The sequence below is a fragment of the Toxotes jaculatrix genome, chromosome 21 (genome assembly GCF_017976425.1).
Source record: "Toxotes jaculatrix isolate fToxJac2 chromosome 21, fToxJac2.pri, whole genome shotgun sequence".
NCBI classification, from domain to species: domain Eukaryota; kingdom Metazoa; phylum Chordata; class Actinopteri; family Toxotidae; genus Toxotes; species Toxotes jaculatrix.
The window spans coordinates 14345551-14372583 of record NC_054414.1 but is presented as its reverse complement, the minus strand read 5'-3'; the positions used below and the strand labels follow the sequence as shown (position 1 = coordinate 14372583).

Here is a 27033-nt window from a genome sequence, read left to right as displayed (position 1 = left end):
TCTACTAACAGCTGCACACCCAGTGTGATCTACTGCTCAAACTGGAAACAGTAGATCACCGCTACTGTTTGTTTGGGAATCCATATTTTGTGCCAGTTTGGATGTTAATGACACCCCTACAGGGATCAGGAAGCTCGCCTCTGCTTCTCCTTTGGATACACAGAACTGTAAACTGGTTAAGAGCTGATTCAGTCCCCAAGTTGATTCCCCCGCAGGAAAGAGGAAACTTTCTTCTGGTTAAAGCAGCATCTGCCCCAGACAGAGTGGGAGGAGATGGAGATGAAAGCAGATCCTCAATGTGTCAATGCACGTTTCGCAGAGAGATTTCTATGCCCATTTCAGTTCTACCCACACCAATAAAATGACTGCAATGTGTCAGCAGCGCTGACTGGTTTGAATCTAGAAGAGAGCACGAAAAAAGATTTCTTTTTTGAGTCACCTGCCAGCATCTAAGGGAGAGAACTGTACTGTCTGTCTCCCTGCCTCTTCCCTCTCCTCTCCCTCATCTCCTGCTCTGTGTGTGTCTCCCTCCCTCACTGCATTTTTCCCAGGCTGAGGCGTCCATGGACCCTCTGGCTCCGCTGCTTTCGTCAGTGACTTGGAGCGCTCTGAGAACTTTGTGAACTCTCCGTGTTGGAGTGAGAAGGGAGAGGAAGGGGAGCAGTTGATGGGACGCAGCCTGGCAGCAGCAGCAGCAGGCTCCTCTGGAGACAGCATCAGGACTCTCAGCTGGAGATAATCCCCTGGGTCATGACAAGACAGCGCCTCAGCTTCCTAACCCCTCTGGCTCTGCTGGGGCTCCTCGTGGGGCTTGCAGACTTCAGCCATGGCTCTGCTGGTGAGGATGAGGATTACTACATGCAGGAGTTGCTGACAAGAGAACAGTACAACCAGGTCCAAGTGCTGGAGAAGACTGTGGCCTCGATACCTGACAGGCATGAGCACCCTAGCCAAAACCCTGCCAAGAAAGTGCCCAAGGGAAAGGCAGACAGCAGCCGGCAGAAGGATAAAACCACAGCTGATGCAAAATCAGGTAAAAGCTTTGCTACCTCTTATTAGGACAATTTGGAATAAAGTGATGGACAAAGTGTTGCTTTTTTACAGTTTAAATCTCAAGCCTTCTTGTGTATTTAGACATAAAATGTTAGTCTCACTCTAGAACTCCTCCACAAAATTATCCTACTAATAGCAGTGCAATCAATAAGCAATACTAGTTTAAAAAAATGTTACAACACCTACATCCACAGAAGTTTTTGTGGCTGTAACATTTAAGCTAGAAAACTTCAGCTGAAACTTTTTAGCAAAGTAAATTTATGAGTCAGAGTTGCCACTAGATGACAGTGTGTGGCTATACATTTCAATGTTTTAAGGCAAGTTTCGTGTTAAATTTTCAATAAAATAAAGAGACTATTGTATGTATAGGTGAGAAAGGATATTGTTTGGAATAAAGTGATAAAAGAAGAGTTACGCCAAAAATGGCACCGGGTTTTCTTTCTTTTAGCAGCAGTTAATGCTTTTCACATGAAAAGTTGAAATTGTTTATCAAAGTAGTTGCTGTTTATTACTGAAAACTACTGTTTGATTACTTTTTCTCAACTTGTGGGCGCCAGACACAGTTTGATTAATCCAAATGGAAAATTTGAGGCATCAGATTGAACCTGGGTGTTCTCTGGGACTTCAGAGGAGCAGCTGAATTCAATTCACATGGTGATGGATGTGCAGAGAAAAAAGAAAACAACAACAATGACCTCCTCAGGTAGTCCTCCTCCTCACTCCCCCGTACGCATAGATCAGAGCCATGTTTCTGTGTGGCTTCTGCACAACAGCAGGATTAACAGCCTCACGCACGGCAGAGGTCAGGACTGCATTACATGTCGGAGCCAGAACACATGTGAAATCCACGTTTTCCCAAAGGCAGTGAGACACAGCAGTGCTGGTCCAGCTCCAAACTCTCTCTATGGGAATCTCAGCACATGCAGTAGCAGGTTGTAGGTATGTTTAAAATCCTGCCAGGAGATTGGAGGACAGTAACAGGCGTGAGGGTTTCTGTTGGTTGGTGGCAGATAATTTAGAGCAGCTGTGTCGACAGTGACCTCATGTTTCAGGCATCTGGCTTCACGTGTCTCAACAGAGATACCTGCTGCAGGTGGGAGGAGAGGAGGAATAAAATAAGAGGAAAACACACAGAAATCACAACTTCCCTTTGATGAGAGTTGTTTGTTTTATCTGCATCTCACTGCACCATATTAAGACAAGTTGTTATTATGCACCCATGCATTTTAGTTGTTGGTAGATGCTCCTTCCGCTCAACAAAAATCAACAAATGCAACATTAAATTAATTTTTCAAAGTGTTCTTTGTTTCAACGTTTCCATTTCGGAGATTTTCTTAATCTCTTTTCAAAAAGCTGCTAAAAAAACTTCATCACAGTCTTGTTTCAGTTAAGACTTTCAAACTAATCTCAGATCAGGAAAATAATAGGTTCAATCCAAAACCTGGAGAAACAAGGTGCAGACAAAAAACACCTTGTATCTTTAAATTTGCGGATTGTATCACCACAGCGTCTAAATGATCATATCTCTGTGCTTTCTAAATCCGTTGTGGTGAACCACGTATGCAGCTCGGAGCATTGTTGAGGATTTAACCTGTCCCCGGAATTAGACAAGGATAAAGACTTTCAGATGTGAGAAGGATTGTTATCACGTGGGGCCTATCCTGACCTGACACTCAGTCAAATAAAAAGCACACGCCTCACTTCCATCTTCAGTCCCTGGAATGTGACTCCTGGCCCCCATCCTGTCTCTTGTACAGGGTATTTTCATGACTGATTTGAACCTGGAGGCTGTTATCGCATAAATGTTATCAGCACACTTAAGATCTCACATGAGAGTGCAAATCAATCCACGTCATGGTACATTTACTGTAACTGAATGTAAGGAGCACAAGAGTTAAAGGTTTTCAAATTCTGTCCACAGAGATTGTCTCTTGGTTCGGTCCCCAGTCCTGAATCCATCCATATGTGTACGACTGAATCCTGCCAAAGCATCTGTCTTAACTGTGTCACCATTCGTTGTTGTCTCTGCTGACAGCAGTGAATCAGCAGTTTTAAATGTGATTCAACCTTTTACAGTTCCCTTTTTCAGAAAGGCAAAACATATATTTCTATTCCTGATTCACGCAATTTTCTTCCTCAGTGAAAACACCCAACAAAAAGGCCGAGAAGAACAAGAAGAGCAGCCTGAAGACCCCAAACAGCATCTCAGAAGGAGGACAGTACAGTTCGATAAAAGAGGGTGAGTGAAGACCCAAAGACACTCTCGCTTGTTGTGTGAAATTCATGATCTCATAAAAATTCATCTTCCCTCCAGTGTGCAGAGATCGTTTCTCCACTTTCACAGGAGCTGTTAGGATGGGAAAAAAGAAACAAACTCTCTCAGAGATGATAAATATTTTGGAAAGGGGAAGAGTTTTCAGAAAGCATATTTTCCCTGAGAGAAAAAGTCTGGCAATACAAGATGATGCTCTCAGAAGTGGAGTCAAGCCACAGAGGCACTGATGTCCTCTTTGCCTATGAAGCATGTTGTTTGGTTTCCATGGATCGCAGTATATTTGCTAAACTGAAGCCAAGATGCCCCAGTAGCCTTCCTATCCTGTCAGATGGCCGATTAAACTCGCTCGACTGAAAACGTGATTTGGGGCAAAGCTCATATACTTTGACCTCAGACTTTCCACAGCTCTGAAAACACTGATATTGTCTATATTACACTTATTTAGCGTAACGGGAAGCTGTATTTAATAATGCTGGGATGTTAAGATTGGGTGTAGAGTCCAACTGTGATTTTATGTGTTTATGTTGAAACCATTGTAAGGAACCTACCAAGACAGACAGAGCGGCTGCCATTTTTAATTTGCCACTGGAGGAATGGGAGCAGAAAGTTGGATATTCTTGCATGTAGGAAAATGGGAACTCCACGCCGACATGCCTGGCACAAAGAAGTCCCACACAGTTGAGACCTGGACAGCTAAGAGTCCCAAAATCATGTTTTTGTGGCTGAAACTGTGACTTAGCAGCAGTCTGTTTTCTGAATTTGTTTCAGCGTCTCCTGGTAGCAGCTGACTAATCAGCACTTTGAGAGCATCAGCAATGTACAAATTATACACTTTCTACACATCAAGAGCTCTATTACTTAGTATTAGTTACTTATTATTAGGGTTAGCCTCTAAAACTTTAATTATTTGGCCATTGTTGAAGGCGAAGCAGAACCTCAGTGCCTGCCACATCCACACATACCAAAACAATAGGGAATTCATTAAACAGGGCTCTAAGACAAATGGATTTTCAAAGTTTAATTCAGCGGATGTTTCAACAGCTCATTCATTTCTCCCATCAGACGTAACTCAAATGTGTTGAAACAAGATGTTTCCGCCGAGATATCACAGTTTGTCACATGTGCACAGTCAAGCTACAAAGGCTGGGGTTGATAAAATGTCACTGAGTTTTTGAAAGATTGGTCTGTTGAAGAGTAAAAATCGTATCAAGGGTTCTTGTGCAGCTGTCTGATGATTTGTTATGATTCAGGGTGATTTGTCTTTCAAAGGACTAGTGTGAAGGCTTTAATGGTGACTAGCAGTGAGATTTAAAGCTCACAGCCCATAAACATTATAATAATAATAAATTATACACCTAAAGTATTTTAATACTGTACCACCAGATATGAAATAAGTACTTGTGATACACTGCCTGACTAAAATTTGGTCCCAGAATTGGCTTTGTCCCTCAGCATTAACATGGCAAGCGGCCTAGATAACAACATATGAGGCCTTGACGGTCTGTTTTGTCGTTCCTATTACACAGTATTGTTGAATCCAGATGCTGTGTTCCTGTGTGGGTCCTCTTGCTAAGGATTGCATGCAGATGGTGATAATGATTTAGGGCTTTGCAACATGGCAGACACCCACCATTTTTTTTTTTGTCCTGCTAACCTTGATCCTTTAGGCTGCTTCGAGGGCCGGGTTGTCCCTAATATGTTGTGATCGCTCCATTCAGAAAGCCTGTGGACTTACAGTATGTGTCTGATCTCGAAAGGATTGTAAATATAGATATACAGGGTCACTAGTAGAGCAGCATGTGTTTTATTGCTGTATAGAGTTACTGTGAATACAACGCTAACTGGTCCTACCAGTGGCTTTGCCTCTGGCTTGTTAATCAACTTTTACGCTTCAGTTTTACATCAGGAGTTAATTTGGTCTCAAGCTATGTTTGCTTTATGCTCCAGGCATAAATTGCCTAATGCATGTGTGGATTCTGGAAGCTGATCCTCTTTGTCTGTGGCTTCTCTAAAGATCTTGGTGCATGTGATTGATGATCTTCAGTGTCTCAGACACATCAGGCAGATGGAACAGTTATATAATGCAAAGCCAACTTCTTCTAAGGATCAAATATATACTTCCCTGCCAACGTCACATGCATATATCCTGTAAAAGCAAATGTCCAGATCTGCAGTATTTTCTAAAGAAAATTCCTTTGTTTTCTTTGTGCCTGTTACACTTCAGCGTCCATTTCTGAAGGCAGTCCTGGCTGTATGACAGCGACATGTGAAGCATATGCTGCATGTACAAACAGACCGGTGCCCAATCGGAAATTCTTGCTCTGAAATTCCATTGCTGTGGTCCAGGGAAGTCTGCAAACAGCTTGATGTGACCCAAAGAGCCATTGGGCAGCAGGGATTTCACACGTCAACCTTGATTTGTCCATTTGGCCCTCATTGGGTGATATCCATTGTAGTGTAAAAGATGAGCCAATCTCACACAAAGAGCTCTTTTTAGTGAACACCCTCTCAGTTACTGCAATCACTTAAAGACAGGCATCTGTTCAAATGAACTGCAAACTCCCTCCAGCAGTAAATGAAAGCATTTTTAAGTAATGTGCAGCTTTCTCTTTTAAAGACTGTGTTTTTCCAAAATAAAGGCAGAGTGCCTTGAATACAGCTGCATGCCTGCCAAACTGCTGCTGTGGCATCAGTGGGTGTTACTGGATAACTGGCACGCTCAAGGAGTTAATAACTAGATGATTTTTCATCTTGATGATGACTGCTAATTGCCATCATCAGAACCACCAGTAAAGATGCAAACAATGGGCCTCAACTGCATTATAGATTCATAATGCAGCAAAGACTTAAGCAAAGCAAGGCTAAAAAAAATAAAGTATTAAATGACATATCCAATGACAAGATGAGTATTTTTTACATCGTAGTGTTTCTGCATGACTGAGCATGGAGCCATACAACACGCCTACAGCAAGACATCAAGGTCGCACACTGCAGTCTGAATCACAGCTCCCAGGCATTGCATACAGTAACTGTCTCCACTCTGGGTATCCCCAGCTAACTCCACTTTTCTATAATTTACAAACCATAATCAGTTTACCAGTCATGGGAAGTACTACTCGGCCAGCAGAAACAAGTCTGAGGTCCGAAATCACTATCAATTAACTATGTTGTGCATTTACCCTCCCAACTTTTAATTGGGTGACTGAATTGTGAGCATACGAATCCATCCACAACACAGTGCCCTCAAAGGTTCTGCAGTGGAATATGGTGATCAGCATTATGAGAATGAACCTTTTAATAATCCAAGTTTGGAATTTATTAATTTGACAGCCTGTGGATTACTGATATCTGAATAACAAAATTGAAATCTTCATCCTCAGTGAAGTCCGGTATTCAGTGACAGCTAAAAAATATTGACAATACCTCTCTGACACAGAAAGATTTGATCTCATTTTATGTTTTATCAAAACCTTTAAACGCACCCGACAGGTTTGAGGCTGTGGCTGCTGCAATTTCCCATCTTCTCTCTTTCAGGATTATGATATTGCTTTAGCCATTTCAACATTTTAATCATGTATTAAAGGTGCAGTTAGATGGCTGAGATAGGTGTGCATTGCAAAATTACAAAAGGGAAGCGTTCATAGTGTACAGCCATTAATCACCCATGGAGCTTGACACTTGTTGAAATTCATAGCAGTTTAGGCATCAAAGCCTCTGTCATGCTGTTAAACTCCATTTCACTGATACAGGCTCACCTTTTGTACTTTGATTTTCTAGGTTTTGAGAAATTGACTTGTTTACTCACAGAAGTGTGTAATGTTGGATGCAACTGAACTTATCTTTGTCTCCTATCAAGCTCAAAAATGTGATGTGGGTGCTGCAGATGATCAATTTACCTGCAAAGAAATGTTGTTTGATGAAAAATTTCCCATCTTGTGTTTTGTTGTGTGTGTGCCTGTGTCTGTGTGTGTGCGTGTTGTCATGATGCAGAACGAGGAAACATCAACTCTGATAATGGCTGCTATCGAAATGATCACATTCTGCTGTAATTTGAGCATTTCACATTATTAGAATGAAGCTGTTTCCAGCTCACTACGTGTTGACTACATTAGGTTTTCTGAATAGAGCACATATTATTAGATCTTCTCAGTAACAAACACGGAGTGCAACTGTTGTCTTGTTTGCTTCACACATTCGAGCTCACAGTGCAAAGTCTAAATTGCTCATTACCGTCGAGTCATTTTGTCAAGCTATTAATGAATGCATGGGCCCTGACTCAGGAGCTATACTGTGCAGAAAGCAATGTAAAGCATACTGTATATAATAACATATACTATACATATCATTACCATCACACGCCAATTTGTAATTCTCATTACCTAGAATGCCCTCCTATGGGACTGGAGACATTGAAGATTGATGATTTCCAGCTTCACGCTTCAACTACGAAACGCTACGGCCTTGGTGCACACAGAGGTCGTCTTAACATTCAGGTAAGACAGGAATGTAAAGTGTTAGCGTAGCTTGGGCAAGCTCACCTGAAATGTAGGGGCTTATATAACACCCAGGGCAATCTCGCCTTTCCCTGGAAGCTTTCATGTTTGGTGGAATCATTGTGCACGAAGCAGCAACACATAAGAAGTATGACTGAGAGACTTTTAATTTCAAGATTTTAAGATCTGTTTAAGTTCATATTTCTGCTCCATGGAAAGATGTCGGCTGTGATAACTGGCTTTTCCTCAGTTAAATGTGGACGACATTATCATTCTGTTTCAGCTCACAGCCTATTCTTAACGCTCCAAAACTAACTCAACGGAGAAAGTAATAGTGTTGCCATCAAACCAGGGGCACATCCCCAAACCTAATAAAAAGGACTGGCATCTGGGAGAGGAGGTATTTCCTGTTAGTGCAAGCTGTGCTTTGAGGGTATTAGCCTGCGTATAGTCTGCAGTGAGCCTCATCTTCTGCAGGCTGCACTGCTCTGAATCCAACTGCACAATTAATGAAACATACACTCATGCTCTTAATTCACACGAGACAGCAAGGCATTATGTTTCAGGAAACCAACAAAACAAAGGATTTATTGTTTTGTATGTGTGTGCACCCCAGTGCATGTGAGTGCATGTCAGGACTCTTCGAGGGACAGAGATAGTGTCCCTTCTAGAGCACAATTATCTGTACATCAGGAGAAACACATCAAAAGCAGATGTTGTCTGTTGAATCAGGCCTGTGGCCAGTGAACTTGGTTTATTTCCACTCTTGTAGCTGCTACAGTTTATTTGGATTCCAGACACCAACAGCACTGGGATGAGTTTAACTTTCTTTTTATATTAGGAGATGCATGCAGACAAGAAAACATGAACAACAGAAATACTGGGAAGCGCTGAGATCATACTTAGCCTGTAAAATTGTAATAATCAGAATGGAAATGTTTTGAAAACTGATGAAAAAAAAGGAAAGCTACCCTGCAGTGAAATACAAATAGTAACAGACAATTATCTGACACATGTGCCATATTTTTTTCATTCAAGTAAGTAGTTCATGAAAGGTCCTGGGTCTGCACCTGGATAGGGATTGGCACCAAAATTGAATAGCTTCTTCCATATTTCACTGAAATCTGATTTTTTAGCAAATATTTGGAATGTTCCACTACAGTACCTGACAGACAAACAGAACATAAAACAGACCCTATTATTTGCATATCTCATCCATTATTCAATAATAAACCTAGACATGCAGTTTTGCTTCAGGAATCTGGTTCAAGGCAGCTGAACACTTACGTCTTATAACTGGAACACGCTTCTTCTTCTCTCCTGCACATTGATGAAAGTGCAGGATCGATTAGAAACATTCATGTGGCTGCTTATTTTCTGTTGTGCACACATGAACATATTATTTTCTTTTCCATATCCCAACAGAAAGTCAGATCAGTTAATCACCTTCTTTGACACACAGATGTGCAATGTGTTATGATTTAGAAGTTGATTTAGATTTACCAAAATCCAAAATGCTTCTTGTTGATTTATTACACATGGGACTAAATCAGATTCATTTACTCTTCATGACAAAGACTTCATTCATTTCCCGCAGATACAGTACATAAAAGAATAATGTGTGAGTAATTAGACACAATGCAGGGATGTTAAATGAATATTAACCTAACAGTTCGCAAAACTTAAAAATATGTCAGAACTTTGCTACAGTAATTGTACAGTGATTTCACCCCAGTTCCAATTATGATGTACATAATGTACCTTTAACTCATCTTTGAGGTGAGAATATGTAAATGTGTCAAGTCCATTTCGTCTCTGTTCAGATGTTGAAATGGTTCTGTGTTAAGGTATAATAAGTGGACTTCAAAGAGACTTGGCAGTTCTGACAACGAGGCCATGCTATTATGCGCTCAGCATGCACAGAACAGCATGTCATCACAAAGTTTAAGTTTGGATGAAGAAAATGAACAATGTGGCCTATGAGCTTACAGCATGTGTCTGACTGTTCACACGTCTTGCTCAGAGCCAGCAGTGTCAGCTGGTGCAGTGCAGGCTTTATGGATGGAGTAGCATTTAATGCATTATAATTAGTTTAACATTTTCTGCTGTTGAACCAAGCAAAAGTCAAGAAAACGTGTCCTCATGTTACATCAGTAAATCGTGCGCTAAAACTGTTGCAGAAAATTCAGGAATGCTGCGTTTTGGAAAGAGACTCAGACGATGTTTTCAACACTCAGCCCTGTCTCACAGATGTGTCCTGAGTACATTTCTGTAATTCAGCTTCACTGGCATTGTTTTGCCCTTGTTAACTCCCTTTGGTCTCTTTTGAGAAACGTAGACAGCACCTGTTACATAAAATTTACAGCCGATGTACTGTCTTCATCATGGTAGAAGACACATTTATCTAGCTAAGCTGATTCTTATCCAGACAGCATATTTCAGATTGTCAGGGGATTGAATCTAAACATCTCCGCCTTGTTGTTTTTTGCATGCTTCACCCTTTCTACTGTCAACACTTAAATTGTAAGTTTTCATAAATTTGTAACAAAACCAAGCAAAGCAGAGGCTGTCAGCACTACCAGTAATTGTGTTGAATTGACTGTGTGCGTGCGAGTCAACATGTACATCTGGAATAAAACTGTGCTCCACACGGCTGTTTCTGGCCTGCAGGCAGGCCTTTACGAAGATGACCTCTATGACGGGGCCTGGTGTGCGGGGAGAGATGACCCGCTGCAGTGGTTCGAGGTGGATGCCAGGAGGCTGACAAAGTTCACAGGGGTCGTCACACAAGGCAGGAGCTCCCTCTGGTCGTGAGTATGAACCCTGCAGACATGCACGGAGAGCTGCAGATGGTCGCACAGTGAGGATGAGGATTTTCCTGTCCAAGCTAACTTAAAAGGGTAACTGTAGAAGATGGGTTTTGTACCAGTTTATATAGGTTGCCTTAAATCCTGGTCCTGTCTATCTTGAAGTTGTTTTAAATCATTTGGGGGCATTCATTTTTGTTCGAACATGAAAAGCAACTTACACTTAGAACTTAGAGAAGCAGTTAATCTTGTCAAGTTTGTGGGATTCATCTTCTGGAGGACATGACTGTCCAAAATGTCATGGAAATCCATCCATAAAGATAGAGTCAGACCAAAGTTGTGTGTGACAGAAACGTTGCCATCCACAGAGCCACAAGGCTAGCATGGCTAATCAAAAACCCAAAACATGTAATTGGCCAAATTACATATGGCATGAGTTTCAAAATGACTACGGGAAATGAAAACTGGTAGTAGACAGCAGTAATTGTCCCAGAACTTTAAGTGACACTTGGATTTTCCTTTAAGCCCAACTGGAAAATTTGACCTCCCCAAATATAAACAAAACAAGCTTTTCAATCTTGCCCACATGACGCTGAACCGTCACTGCTGTTTGCCCTTTTCACAAATCTTTTCTGATCCCCTCACTGTGGGATTACAGTTTTATTGATTGGAGTGCAGCCTCATTCTTTCATCTCCCTTAAAAGGTCACTACATTATAAAAATAACACAGGAGAATATGGGTTTTACCTCACCATAAGCTTGTCCATCACACTGAAAAACAGAGGATATAACAAATAGGGATTATGTTTTTAAACTGTGCATATTTTAAGACTTTAATTATATTTACATTAAGTGTTTGCTGACCACAATATGGAATGAGTCATTCAGCTGTGCGCACAGTACAATTGTTGGTTTTGATAATAGTTTTGAGGTCACATTTTGAAAAGGCTTTATAAATGGTTTACAAGTTAGGATTGATGGATTTATTCATCTTCATAAAATAATTTACCTTTGCTCCTGAAATCAGTAATAATCTGGTAATAAAAACACTGAAGTTTCCAGGTTTCCAGGCTTGATGGCTTTTGAAGATACAGTTATGTATGTTAGGATGTGATTAATACAGGGCTCTTCCACAATTACAGCAACAAAGTGATGAACTGAAGGGAAGAGCTGTATTTGCATTTAAGCCAAGAAAACCAATAACTACTTTTGTTCAGATTTTCCTGCACCATCTACCTCCTCTGACTTTGCTCTGTAATAATATTTGACAACTTTTGGCCTTTGTACTTCTTAATTGGGAAGGGTGGCACAGACTTCTGGAAACTGCTGCGTAGCTAGAGAGCATGGAGAGATACTTTATCAGGCTGTGTTTGTAATTTTCCTTCAAGGCCAGCGCGATCTAAGGGCACAGAAGACACTGATTCCTGAGACAGAATTTCTCCACAATTAGCTCTGTAGGGCATGTAGCTGTCTGTGGTGCCAGCTCAGGGGCTTCTGTCTATAACAGTGCTTTAATTAGCTGAACTGGGAATTCTTACCAGGCTGGACCAGCTCAGCACTGATGTCTTTATCCAGAAGCATGGGAGTCACTGCCACCTACACACTGCAAACTCTGTCTGGCATGATGGGACATTAACTCATCAGTGAATTCCTTTTGCAGACAGACATAAAAAAAAAACAAACCATTGCACTGTTTTTACATTTCACCTCGCTGTGCTCTATGTATGCTACTTCTAATAGACCATACAAGTGTGTTTGTAAGTTGTAGCTCCTTAGCTATAACTCTTTGTGTTGTCCATTTTCAGTTTGAAATTTTTTTTACAGTTTTTCTTTCAGTTCCAGACAGCCATGTGTCTCCGTTTATCTCCATGCATTATGAAAATCTGTAAGCAGACTTGTCAAAGTGGCTTGATTTTTAGAATCCATCACAGTTTAAGTTTTAGTAAAGTCAGTCTGAGTGTGGATTTTTTTGTTTGGTTTATTTAGAGACTATTCAGTATATTTTCTGTAAATGGCTGGAATCAGCCTATAAAACATGCAGGTAGGTTCTAATGATGTGAAATGAATCACTTAACTACATGACAAGTAGAGTGGAACTCCCCCCGGGTTCCTAAAACCCCCACATTTCTAGAAAAAAACACAGATTTGATGCTCAGTGTGATAGCTTTCATAACTAAAGCAAGTTACAACAGAGTGCAAAAAAATTTTCCAACTCAACAGAGATAAATGGAAACCAATGAACACTAAGAAAGGTAGATTATTTGTTGCAAATGGACTAAAACATGCATAACCATTAACCATAACGTATGGTCCATTGATTAAACCTCATTAGTACTGAATGAAATCTATATAAATTTTTGTAATTCACTTTAAGCCCATCATCTTAAAAAACTTTATTACTGAACTTGTGAGATGTTGATGTTTCAGAAATGAAAAGTTTCCTGAATTTCAGAACCAAAACTCGACCCCGTTAAAATGAAAATCATCTGCGTGACACACTTCACTTTTGAACAGATTCCAAAACTCTAAGTAATAAAAGGCTCAAGTGACACCTCTAATATAAATTCTTTGACCTCTTCTCCAATTTTCCCATTTTGAAATGGACTTTCACCCTGTGAGATTTGAGCGTGCCTGGATGTGTGCTGGGCATCTTCCTCACCTCAATGCTCCTTTTGCATTGAACTCAGCCTGACAGGATATTTCTTTTCTTCCTCTCATTCTGATTTTCTTATAATGTTGACAGAAGTGACTGGGTGACCTCGTACAAGGTCATGGTGAGCAACGACAGTCACACCTGGATAACACTGAAGAACGGCTCAGAAGACTTGGTGAGTGACATCTGAAAACTGCATCCACATCTGCAAAGTTGGAAATTTTCATCATGCAGTAAAGCTTTTTTAGCTTGAGCATTATTATTCTTTCTCTCTGTGAACTAGCTTGTCTTGTTTTCCTTGTCCCTGACTGACTAGAAGCCGACAGAAAAATGAATTCTTGAATTCTTCCTGAGAGCAATTACAGAGGAAGCCTTGGATCTCGGCTTAGTATTTCCCAGCATAATGAGCTGAGAGGGAATAGTAAATACTGATGATCCTCAAGCAGATGGGAACCTCATCCTGGCTCATTGTCAGACTCTTCTGTACTTGGGCACTTGAAGTAACTGAAGTCACAGAAACCAAACACAGCAATACCTTAACAATAAACTACAGCAGCTCATCACTGATGCATTCAGATGTAAAATAACAATGATATTAATAATCCTATTATCACTGAGCATGCAGATCTGATTAAGTTGATATTTTTGAGGAAAATCATATCTGCATTGCTCCCTGCTGTGGTTCATGTACCCACAAATGAAATTCTGATGTAACTGTACACTCCCTTGGCTGGTGGTGCCATCGATGCGGGAGATAATGCCCCTACAGTAATTTTGTCTCAGATACAAGCTGCTTGCTCACCCACTCACTCACCTTTTGTGCCAAATGCCAGACTGCACTGTTTGTCTTTCAAAATGCCAAAAGGTGCAGAGAACAACTCCAACCGTGGGTGTTAAAATTTATAGTAAACTCCCAGCGGTACCAGAGTTTAATGATACTCGACAGGTGCATGAATGTGTATTTGTTCAAGGGTTGTGTGGAACAAACCATGGAAACACCATTTTTTAAATCTCTTTCCATTGTCCTTTCTAAGTGACTTTGTTCTACTTCCAAAAGCTTCTTTAACATCTACTGTATGTTTTATTGTTTATACATGGTGACTTTGTAATTGTATTAGTTTTTTAGGGTGCTTTTTATCATCTAGGTCAATGGATGGCAATTAGCATTCTAGGCTATATGTGGCTCAGTTACAGCTCTTGATCAAAAGCCATCCCCTTCTGAGAAATAAACTAATAAATGAAATGAAATAGCTAAAAAACAAGTGAGGTTAACTTTAAAAAAAAAAAAAAAATCCAGTTCTTCAGTGTTTATTCACCATCTGGCTGACTGTCTTTGCCTCAGTAGATCTTCAGTGCCAACAGGGAGAAGGAGATCCCAGTCCAGAACATCTTCCCAACGCCAGTGGTTGCCCGATACATCCGAGTCAACCCCCAATCTTGGTTTAACACTGGCAGCATCTGCATGAGAGTGGAGATCCTTGGCTGTCCTATGCCAGGTGACGGGTTTGTATGGACAAAGCAGACACATGAATAATTCCTGCCAGTGAAGGGTAGGAATATCAGTATGATACAGGATTTGGGCCTTGTTATGACAGACATTAGCCATGCGTGAAAAATGTAAGCCTGCTTTATTTATTTGAATGAGTCCACTACGTTGACACAGTGGAGATGCCGAGGGATCTGGCAAAAATCATTTGGCAAGGCGCCGTGTAGGCCAATGAAATACGCTGAAACACACATTCCAGGTAGATTGCTTAATGTGAGAAGTGTATTTCTGAAGTTTACCTTGTGATCAATGAGATGACATGTAAAATGATCATCCAACAAGTCCTCTAAATTAAAAAGACAGAAATTGCCCTAATGCCACCATTTCAAAAATAAAACCATCAGCAGATCTTCTGCTGCTATGGTTAAGTTTTATTTAGACTGAGGCACAAAAACAGCTTGGAAAGGGTGAGAGAAGGATCCTGGTTCAGATTAAAATAACTGCTTTGTGAAGGGTAGGAAACCTTTGTCATCATGGCAACAATACTAAACAGGACACTGAACATCAACAGCCGTTTCTCGTGTTAGAGTTAGACGTTTTGTTGATCCATCCATCCAAGCTGACCTCTCCCCTATGTGGACTTTATGGCTCTACAACAACTTCAGTTTATTTCGTTTCCTTTGCTTTGCTCTGATTGGACAAGAGTCATGATTACCAGAGCCACTAGAGGGCTTTGTTGCTTGAACGTAAACATGTCTTTTTGTGGCAACGACTCATTTTTCAAGGACAGTCTCTGATTATCGCTGTGATAACTTCACTGAGTTGTATCCTGTTTCACAGTATTATAAACTGCTGCGCCATGTTTTGGCACCGGACCTCTTGGATTTCAGTGACTCATCAGGGCCTGAAGCCACACGCCCCCTCGCCAATGAAGCCACTTGCATTTTTTTGGAACTGCAGGGCTGTTTTCAGTCTGAAAGCCCACTTAGCAATGTGACTCATTTAAAAAGTGTACATTTTTAATTGACCTGTTTGCACTCAGCATTTGTTAAAGGGGCAGCCCTGTGCCTCCTACTCACCTCTGCCACTAACTAGTCATGCAGCTTTGGTTTTACAAGCTGAGGTGCTAAGACAGAATTCACTGAAACATTTTCTTTTGAAAAAATAGTCCCAATGAAAGCTTGGTACAGCAAGGTCTGTCCAGATTATCCACAGTAACTGGGACACTGTTTCTATAAAGACAGGTTGCTGTTGAGTTATTAATGTGTAACTGTTGAAACCTTGGCACAAAATACCAAAACTTACTGCGTGGCTAAATGCCACTCAAGGTAAGAGAGAAAATATATTGAGAGCAGATGCTCAGCATTTATAGTCTTTGAACACCTGGTATGGCTGATCATTTCTTTCTGTAGGTATCATCACAAATTAAGTAATTAATCCACCTTCTTTAATTTCTGAATATTAATAACTGTATGTTTGCCTGATCCCCTGCAGATCCAAATAATTATTACCACAGACGCAATGAAGTCATAACAACAGATGACTTGGACTTCAGACACCACGGCTACAAAGAGATGAGGCAGGTGAGTCACAGGGAACGGGAAGCAACAGATTTCGGCGTACTTAACAAGGCGCCGGCTCTTATTTCTTATTCAGCAAAGAGGCCAGAGCATGGAACGATAAAACATCTTGTGTGATTGTGAGCCAACACCAGACAAGATGTGTCCTTTTCAAGAACAAAGTGTGCAACAGCAACAAATGAACCGAGCGCTGCCAGCCACATGAAAATGCATACAGCATCTCCTGGGCTGTGTCATTACTTATTCATATAGTTGTCATGAACAGTGGCCTGTTTGTACCGACAAGGAGGACAGCTGTATTTGTCACTGTGTGCACTGTGACTGAGTGTTGTGAATCATAATCTGCTGTAATGTAGTGGCTCGCCTGTGCCAAACAGTTGACTATCCGTGTCTTAACCTGCTGTTATGACCCACAATAAGACATACTGCAATTAATACTTGCTCCGTATAGCCCATTGTGACACAACATCCTTTTTTTTCCTGGTGTGACAGCCTGAAACCCTGCTCCAGCAATATAAAAGTGAATTAGAAACTGTCTTTTCTCCTTTTTTTTTTTTTTTTGTTACCTTTGAGGCTTATGTGTGTCACGCAGGGTGTCCAGCCTCAATAGACCTTCACAAAGAAAGGAAGGACTATTTTTAAAACTCAGCCTCTAAAGCCTTTTCATCCTTGACATTTCTTTTCTCCATGCAGGCACCTGGTACCATATCTCCCTCTCGTCCAAGGCAGTTTAAATAGTGCTGTGCCAGGACCCCAAAGTGGAAATAGCCCATTGTGTCTTTTCAAATAAAGTACATGCCCCATGAGAGGAGTGAGAAAGATATCTCTTGTATTGCTTAAGGACTGTCCTTTACTTAGATCACAACTGATTGTAATGTAGTAGCCATGGGAATACTGATATTGCCAGAGCCTTGGGCATTTGAAAATCATCATAAAGTAGGTGGAAAGAACCTTTTCCACATCCTTCAAAGAGGAAGATGGCACATTATCTTGCTTTTATCCCAGCCAAGAAGCTTCTCTTTAATGACAGAATTAGGAATAAGCATATAGATACTATAAGCAGATTAAAACACAGTCAGCATCATTCAGTTTTATAGCAAGAGAAAATAAGCACTCAGTAGGCAGTATGTTAAAAGACTTTACCTTTAAGACAGAATGTTCTACGATGATTCTGCTAAATACAATCCAGGTATATTTGTCAAGGGAATGCTGTGCCTTATTAAACTGGGAGCAATCTTTTGTTTAATGAACAAAAACAGATGTTTGTGTGCTTGGTTAGAATAGTCAAGAATCAACCAAGACTTAATTAAATCCCCATCACTCCTGGCTGGTTACTGTCTTCCACAGCAGCTGGAAGAGTGAGTAAACACAGATTTATGACATTAACGCAGTTGCTCTGCTTAACAGCTTGTTAGTCTTGTTCCTGCTGCACTTCTTCTTTGTTGTCTCCACTCATACCCATATGGGTAAATGATAGTTGCTGCTATTTTAATCAGCTCCTCTACAACCCTATCTTCGCAATTGCTTTGACTGCCTCTCACATAGCCTCCCCTCACTAGAGTGACATTAAATGAGGCCTGTGTCACAGCACTGGTGATATTGTTTTTGAAATGCCCAATAACATGGAAGCTATTTTGAGGCTATATTTAGGACATTATTTAGGACTCAAAAGCTAAGCTAATCAGACTGTGATGTGTGGCCTCATGAAGAATAGACCATTTTCAGATGAAATTTTTTATTGATCAACTGGTAAAATGACTTAAATAATGAATCAGTTATTTTTTGACAGGGGCAGCTAATTTGAAAACATCTCAAATTTGTGCTGCTTAGTGTTTGAATAAATGTACTTTGTTATTTTATGCCTCTGGAAGTTAAACCCCAAGGTTGATGTGAATGCTGCAGGAGATGAAGTTCAAACATTTTATGTCACCTATTAAGAGCTGATGCTTCATTATTTACCTTCCACAGCTTATGAAGGTGGTGAATGAGATGTGCCCCAACATCACCCGGATCTATAACATAGGAAAGAGCCACAGTGGCCTCAAGTTGTATGCAATAGAGATTTCTGACAACCCGGGAGAGCATGAAGTCGGTGAGTGTATTTAAGGCAACAATGAGTTTTAATGCAGCAGGATGTGATTTCTCAATTTAATGTAGAATAATAACAACATCAGAAACATCACACAGTGTTCCTCAGTGTTTTTCTCTGTGTGGCCGTACATGTAGTCACAGCGATTGCATATTTAATCCTCCTCTATCTTTACCTCATCTCTCCCTTTGCACGAACCTGTTGACCAGGTGAACCAGAGTTTCGTTACACAGCAGGTTCCCATGGTAATGAGGTGCTGGGACGAGAGCTGCTCCTCCTGCTGATGCAGTTTATGTGTCTGGAGTATCTGTCTGGCAATCAGCGGATACGTCACCTGGTGGAGGAGACCAGAATCCATCTATTACCATCTGTCAACCCCGATGGGTACGAGAAAGCCTTTGAAGTGGTAGGTCTGCAAGACGGCCATTAATGACCTCATATCACGCGCTGGCCCCTGGTCAAAATGGCACCATATCTGCTTGGCAGGTCTTCTCCTGATAAGAGCGCATGTGGTGCAGGGGCATGCTAGAAAATTGGTTTGAATGATCTGGTGGAATATATAAAATGAACAGAGTCCTGATGAACCATATATGTGCTACGGGAGTGAACATAAGTGGACAAAGGCTGCCTGTTCCACTGAAACACATGCTGTAGGGTATGGTTTTAATTCAGCTGCAGGCCTGTGAGATTAAAGGCCCAGTACTAATGAAACACAAATAGATAAAGACAAGTAAGGGAAGACAAAAACAAGTCTGACAGTGCTTGGCCTCTGCAGTCAATGACATCATGTCATTTGGTGACCTGATGTGTAAATGCGCTGTATGTTCTGTAGTGCTCTGTTTCACAACAGCTAATGGTGCGCCAAACAACTGATTTCCATGTACGTTCACATCTAAAAGAGACAAGGCTGTTCAAAACTATGAGGCCTATAACAGGGCAGTGCAAATAATCTCATTCTATCATGGCTGATTCAATGATTATAGCTTTGATAAGCTCTTATTTTTATATTAGCGGCTTTTAGCCTCTTTTGGCTCATATCTTTGGTTCCACAGCTGCACATAGCCTTTAAAGTTGAATACAACTCCACGATTCCCCATCAAGCCATCTGAGCCATGCTACAATTATCATTTTCTTGGAATTTCCTTGATATTGTGTTTCTATTTCCTTCTTTTACTCAGGGGTCAGAGCTCAGTGGCTGGTCTCTGGGCCGATGGAGCAACGATGGAATAGACATTCACCACAACTTCCCTGACCTCAACTCCATACTGTGGGAAGCCGAGACCAAGAAGTGGACCCCTCGCAAAATGTTCAACCACCATGTGCCCATCCCAGAATGGTACCAGTCCAAAAATGCTTCGGTGAGTCTGACTGACCCTGTTAGATAGACTGTTATATTTTAATCTCATTTAATGTCATTTAATGCGTGTTTCAGCATCTCTACAAGTAAAAGGCGTGCAATTTTCAGATTAGGGTTTACTGAAATGCTAATGCTAATGCTAATTAGTTTCTAGTGATTCCACCTATAGCTGATAAATTATGACTCTGTGTCCTTGTCATGTGCCTCCTCCAGTTTTAGAAATAAATCCCACAGGGGAGACCATGCGCCTCTTGAAAAGGGTAAAACAGCCAAGTGGGCATATCATCGCTGTCTATTTTGGGAGCAGCGGATGCATTTGCTATTTGTGACGAAGAGGCTGTGAGCTAAAATATACCCAGCGATCTATTAAAAGCTCATCCTCATGAGTGTTTTGACGTTACTGAGAGCCATGAGTGAGTCACACAGAGCCTCTAGAATAGCTGCTGCAGCTGCAGATCTGGGATCCCCATCTGTGCTCAGGAAGCTGTGAAAACTGTCCCCACTGCCTCTCTGACCAGCCCAGCCAGTGCTTAGAGATAGCAGGGCTGGTTTAATTAAATGAGCCCAACAGCAGAGACAATTTGAGCAGTTTTCTGATTGCAATATGCAAATGCAAGCCACTGGATCTGAGGTGTCTTGCTGCCCCTTGATGAAAATGTTTTCACTTCAGAATAAATATTAGTTTGCAGCATGGGAGTGTGTGAACAACCTTTTTGATGGCTTTATCGCTCCCCCTTGAGAGCACATTCCAGTGAAATTGTTGTCAGCATGAGGGAGTTCTTTTAGTAATCACCGTACTGAGATGATTGGATGAATTACATTATCCTCTTGTGTCCCCCGCTGTAGGTTGCCGTGGAGACACGGGCTCTTATAGCGTGGATGGAGAAGATGCCCTTTGTGCTGGGTGGTAACCTCCAGGGAGGGGAGCTGGTGGTGACCTTCCCATATGACAAAACTCGCTCACAAGTAGTGACCAGAGAGCAGACCCCCACCCCGGATGACCACGTCTTCCGCTGGCTGGCCTTCTCCTATGCGTCCACCCACCGCCTGATGACAGATGCCAACCGACGGGTCTGCCACACAGAAGACTTTGCCAAGGAGGACGGCACCATCAACGGAGCGTCCTGGCACACTGCGGCTGGCAGTTAGTGTCCATAGCCGCTCGGGTGTTTTCTCTCTGGGCCTAACACTGTGTTATGCAGGATTTCTCTGCTCAGCTCTGAGCCTTTGAGCTGTAGCTTTGTTTAGCACCCACATCTGCATATTCAGTACTGAACCCTTTGGCTGTTTCAAAGCTTCTAGCTTTTAGCTCCAAGCATCATGTAAGAATTCAAAGGCAAATAAACAAAGACAGGCAAAAGTGAGAGGGCTTCAGATCCATCTCACTCTTAACTATTACCACAAACTATGGACAACTTCATGACCTGAGCTGACGCTGGCACGCAAATATGTTTGTCTTTCTCGGCAGGTATGAATGATTTCAGCTATTTGCACACCAACTGCTTTGAGTTGTCGATGTATGTGGGTTGTGACAAATTCCCTCATGAGAGCGAACTGCCTGAGGAGTGGGAGAACAATCGCGAGTCTCTTCTCGTCTTCATGGAGCAGGTACAGAGGCAACGTGGCCCCCGCAGCTCACACATACACACATGAAAACGTGCACATGCAGATAAACCACGTAAACAAGTGCTTTTAATTATTTTGGAGTTGTTTTAGGAATAACTTTGTGCATATGTGACAGTTCATTTGTTGCTGGAATTCTTCTCTCTATAGAGCTCACTTAAAAGTGTTGCATCAATACCATCTGAGCTGATCACGTACTCTACACATACAGAAGAGTATTTTAACTGTCAAACACCTAAATTGATGTTGGGGTTAAATTGATAGTATTTCTGAAATTTGCAAAGGCCAATAGGAAACCAAATTTAATCACCAGATCCTCTGAAGGACACGACCCACAAAGGTCGCCCTGTCAGAAAACCTAAAGACTAATGTAAAAGCAAAAAAATAAATTCCAGACTTTATTAGCTGATGAAGATTACCTGAAGGTTTCATTAAATAACTTTCCAGCTCACAATGGATCACTGAGGCAAAGGTCTTATCCTGCATTCTCAGCTGCACTTCAAGTCGATTTTGAAATGCAGCAAACTCGGCCGGCCTGTTATGTTGTGCTCAGTCTTGTGATGTGGACTTCAGAGGATGTGGCCCCATGTTGGAACAGCTTTCATTTAAATATTGATGCTGGATTAGGGGGAAAGATATTACAACATGTTTTAACGGTTCTGTTAAACTGAAGATCATACATTATGCATCATACATTATACATCATATCATCACATCGTGTAATATACATTGTATTAAATTATGCAGTAGATCATGATGGGGTAAACTTGGGGCAGGATTCACATATGGTTGCATGGGTCATGCTTTTCATATGCAGGTGCATCGTGGGATCAAAGGTGTAGTGAGGGACCTGCAAGGTCGCGGAATAGCTAACGCCATCATCTCTGTGGAGGGCATCAACCACGATATTCGCACAGGTAAAATATCACATTTCATCTGATTTTTACGAGTAATATTAAATATTGATGGTTCATTTGAGCTGGCAACCAATATATGCTCACTTCAAAACTTTGTTCAGTGTGAGATTGTCTGGGTACAAGCAGCTGCCATTGTCTGTTTTGCAGCATGTGGATGTGTTTCCCCCTCATCTCAGAAATTTTATGTGAGTAAGCTCAGATTTTGCAATCGAAGCAGCAGAGGCTACCTCAGGGCGCACTGACTTGACTGGCTCCAGGCTGCAGCTTATTCCTCAGGAATGAGTCACTCTTACAGTAAGGTGCTCTTCCAGTGTTAGATGGAATAAGAAGGATAAACAAAAGCAGCTGATGTATTTTAGTTGGAGTCTGACTCAATTCACAGTCATAGCCATTGTTGTCAAGGCCTTCTGCTCTGAATTTGACTATCGATTGTGCTTCCTCAAGGCAATCTCTGCTGATGCCTAAAAAATGCAGCCTTCAAAGCCAAAGTAGTTTTGTACTTAGAGCGTGAAATCGAATGTCCAAAAGGACATTAGCCATTATTATTCCTGGAAATGAGCATAAGTCACCACTTCCTCTCAGAAAACTTGCCATTTTCAGTTGCAGTCAGGAAAGATTTTAGGCTACTTAATTTGAAAAATGTACCTTTTCAGCTGCTTTGAATTTGCTTTGGAACTGTATGAACCTTTATAAAACAGAAAGTGGTTGTCCTTTCGTCAGGATAAATCAACTCTAGTCACTGAGAGAGCAGGACTGACAGCCTGGGAGCTACTGACGTACAGTGATATTTGGAAGATGTGTTGCCAGACTAAGAATTCATTAGCTCATTAGCATTTTATATTGATGCATTTCAGGAAACAATTAGATTCCCTTCTGCCATCTGAATGTGAGTAATGTGAGCACAGATGTCCGTGTGTAACTGTTTGGATCGGCTATGGATCAGCGGCAGAGACAGACCTGCTATCATATTTCATTTGTCTCGGTGATCGTTCAGACATGTCAGGTGGGTGTTTGGATGACTGGAAGGAAGCTACACTGTCGTTTTTGTGAGTGAGTCAAGGGTTGAAAATACTCAACGAGCGCTTGCGTGTTCCTAGGTCACATAAAGGCAGCGTTCAGCACGGAGAGACCAAGAAAATCCAACATGACAAAGCAGAGCTATTTTTAAAAATCTAAATAGGAACAACAGAGCACCTCCTTTTTCAGAAGTAGAACACAAAGAACTCTCCAACTTTTATTTTAGGTTATAGATGAAGGCTTTTGTGATGTTTGCTTTTTGCCACTGCTTAGTGGGCTGTTTGTTCAGCTTTCTAGGACAAGATTTGCATATTGCTGCTGTTGCACAAATAATGTATAACTGTGATGCTTGTTGTGATGTAACTTAAATTTTATATTTACATGGTCCTTTATAGCTAATACCCTTAAGGTTGCAGCATCCATAGTAAAAGGTTTCAGAGAGAAAGAGGGTAATGGTTGTTGCCAACAGATCAATTTCTCCTTTAATGCAAAAAAAAGTGTTTTGTTTTGCCTTTTATTTACCCTGAAAACAGAAGACCAAACATGCTCACTGGACAACTATAATTACTGTGAAGTTCTTTTTTTATTCTTTTCAGGAAAAAACTGGTCTGCTAACACCACAAACAGAAAAAAATGAAGCATCTTCCTGAATTTTACTTTCCATACTCCTAAGACAAATTGTCGTCCTTTACAGCAGCTGCTAGCTTTTATCTCTGCTGTCAAAAACCTTCCACAGTGTTCAGCTCTCTCTGTTCTGAACTATCCACAAACCCTCAACTCGCTCACAGACTCACTTCTTCTGTCGAGCCGTGACATTTAGCCTGCAAATATCCAGGGCTTATCGGAAATGGTGTTTGTAAAAGGCTGCTGTAAAAAAACAATACTCAATAAACAATGATAATAAATCATTTTTTCTAGCACCATGGTGTAAACCTATGAAGCAAGCCACACAACAGGGTCTTCTCAGATGCTGGTAGTTATTAGCACTGAGGGTTTTTAATTTAATTTAATTTAATTTTAAACTTCTGGAACCAAGAATTGAATTTATTTTTAGTCATTTATTTATGTATTTATTTTTACAGTATATGTTCCATCCACCTAACTGAATGAAACCAAATCTATTACAAAAGACATGTTATTTCTTATGGTAGAGGAAATCAGATTAGTTAAATGGAGCACTTTGGAAACAAAACACTGTAAATTAGCTAACATGAAATTACATTTCCTTGTTTTTCAGATTTTATTGGACCTGTGCGACTGATTTGTTTTGTTTGGATGGATGTCAACACTGAAACTGAGACTTTGATTTGAAATAATGTAATTTTAAGCTGTGGTAAGGCTGTAGTTAGAGAGCTAAAGAAACGTGTTATCAGTAGCTCCTTGTATTTGTCTGGTATATGAACCATGCAGCTCATTAGTTTTAAATCAGCCCCCTTTTTTACTTCAGTTTTAACACTGCTATGTATCAAAAACCTTTTGAGCTGCTGAAGATGTTTAATAGGCTACTGTCATTAAACTGACATATCTTATACAAACATAAATTCAAAGAAAAATTCAAAAAGCTATTTACCACTTTCTGAGTTCAGAGTGGCAAACTTTAAAGGTTCATTTGAGCATACAGCAGTCCTGACGCAACAGTCAGTGAAACCAAACACAAAATAATTATTGGTCTTTCGTTTGTGTGTGTGCGTGTTTTTAGGTGCTGATGGTGACTACTGGCGCTTGCTGAACCCCGGAGAGTACAGAGTAACAGCCAGGGCGGAGGGCTTCAGCCTCACCAGTAAGAAGTGCGAGGTTGGCTACGAGATGGGCGCCACCAGGTGCGACTTTACCATTGGCCGCACCAACATGTCACGGATCAAAGAAATAATGGAAAAATTCAACAAGCAGCCCATCAGATCGACCGTCAGCCAGCGCAGGCCCAGAGAAAGACGTCTGGGAACATAATGACTGTATGAGGAAACCGGAGGAAGAATTAAAAACAAATAGTTGCTCTGATCAGACTGGGGTGAACTCCAGGCCAGGGTTTGGACCTCTGTCAGATTTCTCCACAGTGCTGTCAGTGGAATTAGTGTTTGGAGATTGGAGATGTGGATTAATTTAAACTGGATGCTTTATTTGTTTTTGTTTTTTTTTGTTTTTTTTTGTTTGGTTTGGTTTGGTCCCCAGGCATAAGCTCTCTCTGTGGTCACTGTTGTCATCTCAACTTTCTGCTAAAACCAAATGTATCATTATTTCCATTTTTTTTTTCAATCTCTAAGAAATATTCATTCAAATATCTACCATCATTCCTTGTGATGTAAGTTCTGATGGGGCAGACAACAGAATATGGTCAGAACTTTTTTTTAAAATAAAATAAAATTTATACACAAACTACAGATGAGGAAAATCTCTTAGCATTTGATTTTAGTCACTCTGAGGAATGGCCATGGCTGTCATAATGTACATACTTATTAACTTATGTAATACAGTTATGTAAACCATTACAAAAGCTCTGTTATCTGCACTTGTACAATTTTTGGTTAAAAGAAATTGTGGACACAGTGACCTTTTGTGTGTCATGATTCATTTTTTTAAAAATAATCTTTGCTTCTGGCAAATTATTAAATAAAGACGTTTGCACAAATTGAACTTCTTTAGCTGCTCATGTGGTAGCGTCTGGATTTTACTCATGATATGCAGCTTGGAAATTAGACTATTTTTACAGCACCTTTCATGCAGATTACTCAAAGTGCCTTCATATGGATGTGTAATTTCCAAACAATTACACGAAAGGGCTTTACTTCAATTTTCAAATCCAAGAAGTTCTCTGGAAAGGTAGAGAAAACAGTATTCAATTGGTACATATTCAGTGAATTAATTCCACTCATGCCACTCATCTCTTTGGAGGCCACAGGGGACTTCAGCTCACCCTAGCATTGGGTGAAGACACCCTGGATAAGTCATCATTCGTGCACTGAGCAAACACATATTGACAGACAAACACTCACCCTCCCCTCACCTCTCAAATCCATGGGCAATTTGAAGTTTTCAGCCAAACTAACAAGCATTTTTTTTTTTGTTTTTTTTGGTCGGTGGGACTCCAGATCAAACAGACAAGGAACCGATAAAGGAAGTCAAAGCTTTTGCAGTCATGAGTGATTCACTGTGATGTTGCTGGTTATTTGTATGATTAATATCAAAAATTATCTCAGGTTTTACATTCACTCCTGCTCGACTGAATGTCCCTAATGGAAAATAAACTCCATTACATTCCCATAACTTAGCTGTAATCACTGTGGTTAATTTTAAGCATCATCTCATTTGATTTCTGCAGCACTGTGATTGTATCTTGGGAGTGTCAGGGGTGGAAAGGCTCTAATTATCAGAGCTCTGCTGGGGCTTTTACAGATCACTGGCTCATTCTGACAACACCAGCCTTCCTTCTCTCTGGCCAACATGCAATTAAAGGAAGACCTCAACCTCTTATCTCCTCCCCCAAAGGTTATTGAACGGGGGCTCACACACCTGTCATCATCTCAGAGCACTGCTGAGTATAAGACATATCAGAGCTTGTTAATATAACCATGCTTTCTGTGGCTCTATACTATAGCTATTGACTTTGACTTTTAAACAGAAGAAATATTTTTACAGTGGTTTTTATATGTTAAAGGGATTTTTAATACTTTAAATACAAAAAAAAA

At 40.8% G+C, this 27033-nt stretch overlaps 1 protein-coding gene across 1 annotated transcript; it reads left to right on the top strand.

Moving 5' to 3' along the window:
- The first annotated feature begins 651 nt into the window (after positions 1–651).
- On the top strand, positions 652–25956 carry cpxm2 (carboxypeptidase X (M14 family), member 2). Its single transcript, XM_041029542.1, has 14 exons — positions 652–1033; positions 3194–3292; positions 7712–7821; positions 10492–10631; positions 13372–13456; positions 14627–14777; positions 16262–16350; positions 18316–18439; positions 18646–18842; positions 19615–19794; positions 20640–20937; positions 21262–21401; positions 22234–22333; positions 25050–25956. The coding sequence occupies exons 1-14, from the start codon at positions 751–753 to the stop codon at positions 25295–25297; spliced, it is 2244 nt and encodes a 747-aa protein (XP_040885476.1). The 5' UTR covers positions 652–750; the 3' UTR covers positions 25298–25956.
- Positions 25957–27033: the final 1077 nt, after the last annotated feature.